An 11206-nucleotide genomic window follows, 5' to 3' on the forward strand; every position below is an offset into this window, starting at 1 on the left:
AAGAAGAAAAAAGCGAGGACAGCGGAACCAAACACGGTATCTCAATACATTATAATTTTCTTTGGACTTGTCTATCAGATAACTAACTTATAAGCGTATCAAAGCTTCATGAGTATGTTATTATAATCGAATACAAACTCATTAGGATGTTAATCAAATATGCGTGGTTTTTAAGTTTTCAACTGAAAAGCTAACGTTAACATTTGTTCGTTCAAGTGGCACAGCTATCCAGCTAGTTAGCAACATCTGAAACAGGCTAACGTGACATTATGAGGCTGATTCCTCGGACTTTCCTTGGTGGGAATCAGAAGCCAAACAACTCTGCGGTTAGCTAATTAGTCTACGCTATCCTGATGTTGCAGAAAAGTTACAAACGCAGTTAATGTACTGATACTCCACTTAAATAAACGTAGCAGTTTATGTATTTTGTTACTCCGAAGGCGCTATTGTGCAAGCTTACGTGATCTTAGCTGTCGATTGCTACCAAGCAAACAGTACTTTCGTGTGCTATCCATCTAGTGTTATTACTATGAGGCGTATAACGTAATTAAAGGTAGGCTAACAAATGTATTCCAGGGTATAAGAAAATGTTTTGCTAGGGAATAATTAGATGTCGTCAAATACCCATCCCTAACCATCGAAAGCAAAACAGATGGCAAGTATTGGGTAGCGTAAGCTAGATAGCTAACTTTATTTAACTAACCTTAATTCTAGGACAAGCCCTACTGTTTGATTAGCCCAAGTAGTTACATAGAACTTAATGAAAGGCAAGGTACCAGGGCCCTATTAGAAATTCTTTAGGTACCTTAGATGTCTAAGTCAGTCAATTTGGCTACCTTACTGTTACTTCGTAGTCCTGTTAACAGTGAGGATGGCAAACTGGAATTCTTCTGGAGGAGCAGCCAAAGCAGTCTTCACCTGTTTCATTAAGGAAACGGTTGCGCTGACATTCCCAAAAACAAGTAATTAGACTTGTTGAGTTTTACCCCCGTGTTTTTTGAGTGACAAATGGAACCACTGATACATATATGCTGTGATGGGTGTTGCAACTATTGTTGATTTGCCAGCATGTATAAGATATATATATATTTTAAAATCTGATCTCAGCTGAAGACAGCCTTGCAGAACAGCACAAGCAGATGTGACATATTTGGCAGACAGCATGGTGTGCTGTGCCACAGGTCTTCTGTAGCTCACTTGGTTGGACAAAGGTGCTAACAACACCATGGGTTTGATCAGGGGTCTCGAACTCAAATTACCCGGGGGCTGATGAGCGTCCAGTCTGGTCTTTGAGGGGCCTGGTATTTTGGATCTGTTGGCTTGCCATGGCAAAGTTACCATGTGTGATCAGTGGTATAATGGTTGGTGTTGATGAATAACAAGCAGCTGACCTGAGTTTCAATTCCTGGGCAATGCAAGATGCTCTCTGTTTTTTTTTTAAAGTTGCTCTTCTGGATTACTTTGTCTCATTGATAGCCCATGACTTACATATACATCAGTAATAATGGGATAATGTCTTCATCGACAACTACCTCTATTTTTTTCTTTCATACCTGCACATTTCAAAGCAAATGCTGTACTGCACCACTTTTGTATAGTTGTCAACAAGGCTGCAAACAAACAAAACAAAGCAGAAAACTGAATAAAGTTTCAAAATAAACTGTATTTATAATAAGTATATTTCAAGTGTATAATTTCATTTATCTGTCAACATGCAGCATCTTTCTATCTACAGTGATCTAAAATGAATAGTTTACTGATATGCTGATCATTGATGGTGCACCGTCTGTTGTTATTCCTCGTATCGACTTTAATGACAGACTAGCATGCTCCATTGCGTCACACAGTTGCTCAAATACATTCTTAGCTGTTGTACGACCTTGCATTGTTTTTACACAAAGTAATTCCTCTGTCACTTCAAACTGGTTGTTAACGCCGCGGAAACTTGAAACTTTTGCCTTTGATGCGCAGGCGCAGCTAGATTTATTTTCTGATAAAGACTGCCAGACTATAAATTATCTCGCTTATTATTGGGTTGCTGGTCAAAATGATAGAAGACATTCCTCCAAAATAGCTATTTTTAATGATTAACGGTAAACGTTGGTGTGGCCCATTCAAATCAATGGAGCTTTTTCCAAAATTCTGAGGAGCAGGCGGGCTGGATGAAATCGCTTTGCGGGCCAGGAGTTTAAGACCCCTGGGTTTGATACTCAAAGAGTACAATGACTTTTAAAAACATTAGGGGTGCAAACTGTTCCCCTTTTGGTGAAAGTTTTTACCTCAACATGGTATCCACATGAATTGTTTAGATCTTCTGCAGGTATGCATAATACCTCAACCTGTGGCAGGCTTTGGCATGGCCCCTCGTCTACAGAGGCGCACCAGATGCAACCAGGCCATACCCGTTCAAGTTCAGGTTTTGTCTGAATTGGATTGGATTCCTGGCTACAGGAACGTTGATTTGATTTGAAAGTTTTGTCAGTAGTCCACCCTGGGGTACTTACCACCTATGTGGTGAGAACAACAGAAAAAAAACACCATGTTGTCACTTTTATTTGATTTTTTTTTTTTTGTAGATGGCTGCCATTCGGAAGAAGCTAGTCATTGTTGGCGATGGTGCATGTGGGAAGACCTGTTTGCTCATAGTTTTCAGCAAGGACCAGTTTCCTGAAGTGTATGTCCCCACTGTATTTGAGAACTATGTTGCTGACATCGAAGTTGACGGAAAACAGGTGAGCATGTATAACCTTTCAGATCTTGACTTCTTCTGATTTTGCGTCACACTTGTACTAAGAGAGCCCATATCACTGCTCAAAAGGACTTCCTAATTCAAGGATCAGGGCGAATTAGCAAAAGACAGCTGGGAGGAACATTTGCTTAGTGTATCTGGAGGTATAATACAAATGAAGCTCATTGCACCACAGACTTTCTTGAAGCTCCCTGTGGTTTGCGTTTGTTGGTATTGATAAAGTTTAAAGATATATAGTGTGAAGTGTTTTGGATGTCCTCTCTCAACCTTCTCTGGTGATGATAGGTGGAGCTGGCTCTCTGGGATACAGCAGGCCAGGAGGACTACGACAGACTGCGGCCCCTGTCTTATCCCGACACTGACGTCATACTCATGTGCTTCTCCATAGACAGCCCCGACAGTTTGGGTACAACATCTCTGCATCTCAGACGACACCTTATTGACAAAAGATGATGAATACTATTTCATCCATAAAAGGCCATTTGATCTCAAATTTATCGATGTATACTCCTTGAAGCAGAGAATGGCCACACTTATATTCAGTAGTTTCTCCTTAAAGAGACTATTTGCAACAATTTGTTTCTACTAGCTGTTCAGGTTATGTAGTTCTGTGATGGAGCATCCTGTTAAGATGTATGAAAAGCTTTCACAGCACAACAAAATCATGAAAGATGCCAGTTAGCATGTTAGCACGATTTTATTTTAGAACAAAACTTCATATCGCTTCTTTGATTACCTACAGAAAACATTCCAGAGAAGTGGACCCCGGAGGTCAAACACTTTTGTCCGAACGTTCCCATCATTTTGGTGGGCAACAAGAAGGATCTGCGCAATGATGAGCACACGCGCCGGGAACTAGCAAAGATGAAACAGGTAACCTAGCGACAACCACACTAGCAAAGATGAAACAGGCATGTTTGAGCAAAATCTAGTGACACATCCACACTAGTGAAGTCCCTGTGAAATCCAAAGGTGTGTCAGATGAATAGTCCAACTCAGGGTGTCGGTTTTGGAAACTAACTCCCCTAACCATATGATGGAAGTGTTGCATTCATTTGTTAGTTGCTAGGTAAAAAAAATACCCAGAAATCCCTTGTAAACAAGATGAAATAACTGATTCTCATCAAATACATGGTTCATTTGTAAATCTATGTTAGTAGCTACAGAATAGACCTGTGATATGCATGTTTGTATTTGACCTCTTGTGCTAATTTTCAATGTTGTTTTCAAAGATTTACATCCAACTCAGGGAAAACCATATTTATACACATACTGAACAACTACAAGGGTGATCGGAGAGTGCAGACCTCCAACACACTTGCAGTGTTGTACTAAACTGAAAAATAAGTCATTGCTCAACCACATGAATCAGATCTGCTCCAAAATGTGCTACACCTGTCCAACAGGTTCCATGAAAATCAGCCTGGTAGTTTTTCTGTTCATGGGTTGATAAACAGACAAACAAACCAAACCAAACGCATAGATTCCTTGGTGTAGGTAAAAATGCAGTCTGCAATTCTGGCGAAGGGTTATTGATATTTGAGCTCAACAGCCAATGAAGTTACAGCCTTCTCTTCTGTGCACCTAGAGCGAAGTTGATTGGCTAGAACTGTTTATGGTTCGGTCCATGTTTGTTTCCCATATACGGAACCAGGACTGTGTACAAATACCAAATGTATTTTTGTGAGGCAACACCCTGAATGGTCAGTTTAATGACCATGCGGAGCAGTTAGCTTAATTTGACAAAACGTGTACTGGATTAGAATCGCGGACTGTACCTTTTAATAGCCAGATAAAATGGTTCGTTGTCTTATGCCATTCATGCATGTACTGAACTGTTGTTTCTCCTGTTTATTAACAGGAACCTGTTAAACAAGAGGAGGCCCGGGACATGGCCCTTCGCATCAGTGCGTTTGGCTACCTGGAGTGCTCAGCGAAGACAAAGGACGGTGTCAGGGATGTGTTTGAATTGGCTACAAGGGCAGCACTGCAAGCCAAGAAGCGCAGCAAAAAGAGTGCCTGCCTCTTGTTATAGAGGGTGAGAGAAGGTTGGGGAAGGGAGGGAGGGGGATGTAAGCCAAGCCAACCAAGGAAAATGAGGAGTTATTATTATGAAGGGGGGAGCAACGCAAACCCCTGCTGTGTAAAGCTCAGGGGACGGAGATGTGAAATCAGGCCAAAGGACCAAGTGAAGTAAAAGGGACTTAGCTTTCTCAAGGTCAATGTGCTGTCTTTTGTAAGGCGGTTTTTGTCAATTGAAAAGGTAAAATTTTGGTCCTATGTTACACAAGAAAATTCTGTGATGACACACTATACTATACTTGCATCTGAATATGACGGTTCTTCTCACTAGCCATCATCTGTGGGACCAGATGATGGATTTCCTCTCTTTCTTTATTTTTGGGGACGTATGATGATTCTAGAACCCCAGTGCTTGTTCTGATAACAGAACCTGGTTCTAATTTGGAGCTTTGAGAAGTGGTGTTGGAGGCAGGAGAGTGGGATATAATACCATCAGACAAAGATGTTCCCAGTATATCTGGGTACTCTCCTAGGGACACTGTGCCCCTCTGTCCATCGTGACTGGACCGGCAGTTTCTGCCCTGTTATCTAGCCTGACATTGTGCATAATACAACCTCCAACTTGTCATTCAGTGATGCCACTGGTTGAATCTATTGAACAAGCAATTTTGGTTTATTTAAAAAAAAAAATAGCCATTGCCTTAAAAATGTAAATGCATACTACATTAATGATACTAATGCAGTCTTTTGTGTGTGAATGTTTTATACTCTTGTCAACGCCATGCTTAGAAAAATGGATTGAACAGATCTAAGACTACTTGAGTCTACTTGGACTGTCCAGATGTCTGGATTAGGGAGCAGTGGATACCTTTATATTAGATGACAGGTTTTGGAAAGAAAAAAAGTGTATTTCTCTGCTACAGTTTTTATTGACGTAGGGCCTACTGTAATGTTACTGAGCGTTTCCCCCAGGGGAAAGCCCTCTGTTACCCCATGTACCTTTTTAATACTATTGACATGTACTCAACCTGTGTTGTCTCGCTCTCTTTTTTAAACAATGTGTGATATTCTACTGGCCTTTACGTTCAATTATATACATTCTTATCCAAACCTTCACAGAACCAGAGCTGGGAAGGAACATGAACCCATGAAACCAACTAAATGCCTTGTTATTAATTTACAACAAATGTGGTTTGAAATTAAACTAAACCAATGTTACAACAACAATGTTTTGTAGACTGACAAAGTTCCTGGTTCTTTAAGAAAATAAATTGTTACAAGATGACTCTAAATATTGTTGTGTTGTTATTTACAGTCTGTTCTAACAGGTCACAGTCAGTTTAATATTAACCGTCTGAGCAATGCATACTGATACCAAGTTAACACACAAATGTATTAATTAAATTTAAACACAGTCAAATATTTAACTTGGTGTGAATTGCTTTTATTGTTTTTGAGGCACAATATTTACTCAAAGTGCTCAGCTTGCCAAACTGTACAAGAGACAAACTTTTTTAATCCACACCCCTCCCCCAACATGAACATGCAAGTGGGCACATGAGATGCATGAGACCCCCAGCTATGAGTTGGGCATCTCACTGCATCTTTATGGCATACAAAGTACAGTCGTGGCCAAAAGATTTGAGAATGACACAAATATACATTTTCGCAAAGTTTGCTGCGTCAGTGTCTTTAGATATGTTTGTCAGATGTTAATATAGAAGACTGAAGTATAATTACAAACATTTAATAAGTGTCAAAGGCTTTTATTGACAATTAGCTGAAGTTAATGCAAAGAGTCAATATTTGCAGCGTTGACCCTTCTTTTTCCAGACTCTGCAATCTGCCCTTGCATCTGGGGAGTTTCCTGGCCAATGGACCCAAAATATTGATGTTTTGTTCCCCGAGCCACTTAGTTATCACTTTTGCCTTATGGCAAGGTGCTCCATCATGCTGGAAAAGGCATTGTTCATCACCAAACTGTTCCTGGATGGTTGGGAGAAGTTGCTCTCGGAGGATGTTTTGGTACCATTCTTTATTCATGGCTGTGTTCTTAGGCAAAATGGTGAGTGAGCCCACTCATGAATGGTCTAAGGATGCTTTACTGTTGACTTGACACAGGACTGACAGTCGCACTCACCTTGTCTTCTCCGGACAAGCTTATTTGCAGATGCCCCAAACAATCGGAAAGGGGATTCATCAGAGAAAATTACTTTACCCCAGTCCTCAGCAGTCCAATCCCTGTACCTTTTGCAGAATATAAGTCTGTCCCTAATGTTTTTCCTGGAGAGAAGTGGCTTCTTTGCTGCCCTTCTTGACACCAGGCCATCCTCCAAAAGTCTTCACCTCACTGGGCGCACAGATGCACTCACACCTGCCTGCTGCCATTCCTGAGCAAGCTCTGTACTGGTGGTGCCCTGATCCCGCATCTGAATCAACTTTAGGAGACGGTCCTGGCGCTGGACCAACACCTCCTCCGAGAGCAACTTCTCCCAACCATCCAGGAACAGTTTGGTGATGAACAATGCCTTTTCCAGCATGATGGAGAACCTTGCCATATGGCAAAAGTGATAACTAAGTGGCTCGGGGAACAAAACATCGATATTTTGGGTCCACTGGCCAGGAAACTTCCCAGACCTTAATCCCCTTGAGAACTTGTGGTCAATCTACAAGAGGCGGGTGGACAAAAAAAAAAAAACTATTCTGACAAACTCCAAGCATTGATTATGCAAGAATGGGCGGCCATCAGTCAGGATGTGGCCCAGAAGTTAATTGATCGCATGCAAGGGCGGATTGCAGAGGTCTTGAAAAAGAAGGGTCAAGTCAACACTGCAAATATTGACTCTTTGCATTAACTTCAGCTAATTGTCAATAAAAGCATTTGCCACTTATTAAATGTTTGTAATTATACTTGTCTTAAATATTAACATCTGACAAAAATATCTAAGCAGCAAACTTTGCGAAAATTAATATTTGTGTCATCCTCAAAACTTTTGGCCACGACTGTACAATTAGAACAATTCAAATGATTTGTACAATTAAACATCCATATCCATAAGCAGAAACTGGTAGGCACAATAGCCTGATTAACCCACCAAGAGAATCACATTACAGTTCAAATGAGGTTGGAAGTATCTTTAAATATAGTGAGAAATCCTAATGTGGAGTCAAGTCTTCATTTCACAAGCTCCTATGCAATCCAGTGACAAACTCATGGTAGTAGGGCTCTGTAAGAAAATCAGACGCCAACAAAAAGAAATTACTCTTGCTAATCCAACTGGAAGTGAAATCTCTTCTAATTCTGTTTAATGAGTTTCTTGTCTTGTCCATTTAGAGCAAATGTTTGCATGTGTATGTGACAAGAACTACATCCAATCCTGTGCACAAGTTTTCATAAAAAGAAAAAATAAATATATATTACACACAAACCTGTATCTGGCTGTATGACTGAGTGTCTGATGAGAAAGTCAAGTACCACCAAGGCACAGTTTGGCTTGAATTCTTCAGTGACCAGAAGCTCTTTAACCTGTGTGTAACATAGTAAGACAGTAATGGACAATAAAGTCATGTAAACAACGCCAAGAAAACATGGACACCATATGCTGCCTTACCTTCTCTATGGGGTAGAAGTAGAAGTTTTGCACTTCCCCATCCCCAATCCGAGGCTTGAAGTCTAGAGGTAGCTCCAGGTCGAACACAAACTGGCCCTCTGGAAACACACCTTCCTCGTCCTCATAGGTATAGCTGGAGTAGATCCACAGTACTTAAGATGTTAAGCATGTATTTGTTCACACTCAAGTCAGTATGTGTATATGTTGTATGCTTTTCATTGTCGTTGACAATACAATTACAGTAGGAAAAGCGCTTAGGTTCAAGGAATTTGTTTTAATTTCAGACATGTTTGCTGACCTCACAGTGCCAACTGGACGTGCTTTCTCTGCAATGCATGCTGGGATGCAAGCCTCCTCCTCACACTCCTTCACCATTGTTTGTTTGACTCCACAGCTGGCTGCCAATCCCCCAGCCGCCTGGAAAAGAGATACTCTACGTCATCACATCACAAATATAATCAACCCCAAGCTAACATAGACGGTCAAATCATTTACCAGGTTATCCAGTTTCCCTGGATACGTCTGCTTTGTTGCTGAACGGTGGCCCAACCACATGCAGAGCCTACCGCTGTCATCCCAACTGTATCCATTAAGGTGAACCCCATAGCGTTTCACTCCAAACAAACCTATCAAAGATCAAAGAAAGGGACAAAATTAGATGCAAAACTGTGCTGTGTTTTTTGTAGTTGTACAGTGAAGTGGTACTGCAATGATTGGATGATGAAGACAATCAAGAATGGGTTAAAAACTCCCTCCCAAATATGTCGTGTGTGGACCTAAAGCACAGGAACTCACTTGTGGCTGATCTTTCCATGCACATCAGAGGAGTTTCACAGAATCTTGGCATGACAGCATATTTCTTTTATGAGAAACAAACAAACAAAAAAAAAACACTACATTTTGACAGAGGTTTGTTTGTCTCTTTTTCGCTCGATCCATGGCCTTGCAGCACTTCTCACCTCGTTCCTCCAGCCTTTCAGGCAAGTAAGTGACTCATCTTTCCTCAGCTCCTGCAAAACCTGGTCCACGGCCTCTGACCTCTTCGCATAGGAGTCGAGACAGCGGTTAACAGAGATAGCGCCACCATGAGAAGTAAACACATCGGGAAAACGGCTCAAGATGGTAGCTATCTTCGGTTGCACCCATCCAACTTGTTGCCCTTCCACTTCAAATCGCATAACACTGTGCATAGTTGATCCTGCAGATGAATGAATTTAGAGCGGCTATGTATAAACAGCTGTGAATACATTGTATTAGCTAACAAGGTGTATTAGCATTAGCGTTACTCAAATAACACACAATTATACAGCCAATTGGAAACGCTAATTTATTTAAAATTCTGGCGGCATATTAGCTATTTAATAACACCTTCCTTAACCTGGCAAGTAAAAGTTGTTCATTCGGCGAAGCAGTTGGAACATTTTCTCCGACCAAGTTGGCAATGACGCTGTCATTTTGAGGTAGTGTACTGAGCTGGTTCCAGGGGAACTTAAGACATACGATCACATGCTGTGCTATTCTTAATCTTTCGTATTTGTGTTAACCCGCACTGTAAATATACATGCGAGTGTTAACTATTGTATATATTCAGCCATAGACTCCATGTTTTCTGTCGTGCTCTTCCTGAAAGTAGATTGGTTAATGCGAAGCAAGCCACTAAGTACTTGTACCACTAGGAGGCAATGGTGAGCTGTTGTTATTGCACAGAAATTGCAAAAAATATATATATATATATTTGTTCTCAGTGAAATGTGCAAGGGTGGGTCATTTGCTAGTTTGGCTCCGCTGCCTATTGCTCTCAGCCATTAGATTATATTTTTGAAATCATGTTCGAATGAAGCATAGGCAGTAAAAAAAGAAGAGAAAAAGACGTGAACGGACTCCATACGGTTTGAATCAAGGAGGTAATCCTTGACCGTCTTTCTTTCACATCACATAACTGTGCTTCTGAAGCGTTCTGTTTCTCTATATGACTGATTACATCCTTGATAAATACTACACTGTATGGCCGGCTCCTTAGTGTCGTTACACAGGAGACAGATAACTTGCTTGGATAAGCTGGTAACTGATTTTAGAGAAACAATGGCGAAATAAACAGTGGGGTAGGTAAGGGATAATCCCACGTGTGTTGTTGCCTACGCCACTCGGCCTCCGGCCTCCGGCCTCGGTGGCTACAGCCTAACACCACCCGTGGGATAATCCCTTACCTACCCCACTCCCACTTGTACTATATTGCTTTTATAAAACAATTCTACAGTCAACAAATTAACATTTCAACACAAAGTTATTGATTAAAAAGTGTTTCTTTCGCCATTGTTTCTCCGTAACAAAAAATAGTTCCATTGTCAAGGTCTTGTTTTGGAATTAAGAATTTTGAATTAAAGGTTATCATCAATGAGCTAAAGCAGGGGTCTTCAACGTTTTTCAGGCCAGGGACCCCCAAACTGATGGTGAGATGAGCAGGGACCCCCTACTATATAAATTGCATAACATTTTGTTTATAATATACGGGGCCTAGTGCCAAATAAACATAGCTACCCTGTTATTGTGTATTCAATACTAAGCTATTCAAATAATACAAAGGTTAATATATTCATTTACATTTTTATTTTTTAACATTGAATTTAACCTAACATTTTTGAACAACGAATTTAACGTAACATTGTTTAACATTGAATTTAATTTAACATTTAACAACATGAAAGGTACAGGGTGGCCGTGCCACTGCTATTTATAAACATACATCTTGCAAACAACTCTGAGCTAACAATTCATAACAAATTATTAAAATAATTCACAGATATATGTTTTTATTTCATCATAC

At 40.5% G+C, this 11206-nt stretch overlaps 2 protein-coding genes across 2 annotated transcripts; one reads left to right on the plus strand and one right to left on the minus strand.

The window, feature by feature from the left end:
- Positions 1–4784, plus strand: rhoaa (ras homolog gene family, member Aa; the record flags this gene model as incomplete). The annotated part of the gene is made up of 5 exons (XM_080833390.1): positions 1–36; positions 2577–2732; positions 3035–3155; positions 3492–3622; positions 4611–4784. Exons 2-5 carry the CDS (start codon positions 2577–2579, stop codon positions 4782–4784), a joined length of 582 nt encoding a protein of 193 aa, XP_080689516.1. The 5' UTR covers positions 1–36.
- A 2951-nt stretch (positions 4785–7735) lies between these two features.
- tpk2 (thiamin pyrophosphokinase 2) lies at positions 7736–10005 on the minus strand. The gene is made up of 8 exons (XM_080833411.1): positions 9761–10005; positions 9342–9580; positions 9178–9241; positions 8878–9008; positions 8681–8799; positions 8383–8515; positions 8201–8297; positions 7736–7998 (listed from the first exon to the last, which is right to left on the minus strand). The coding sequence occupies exons 1-8, from the start codon at positions 9834–9836 to the stop codon at positions 7952–7954; spliced, it is 906 nt and encodes a 301-aa protein (XP_080689537.1). The 5' UTR covers positions 9837–10005; the 3' UTR covers positions 7736–7951.
- Positions 10006–11206: the final 1201 nt, after the last annotated feature.

The sequence above is a fragment of the Sprattus sprattus genome (genome assembly GCF_963457725.1).
Source record: "Sprattus sprattus genome assembly, chromosome: 2".
Taxonomy (NCBI): Eukaryota; Metazoa; Chordata; class Actinopteri; order Clupeiformes; family Clupeidae; genus Sprattus; species Sprattus sprattus.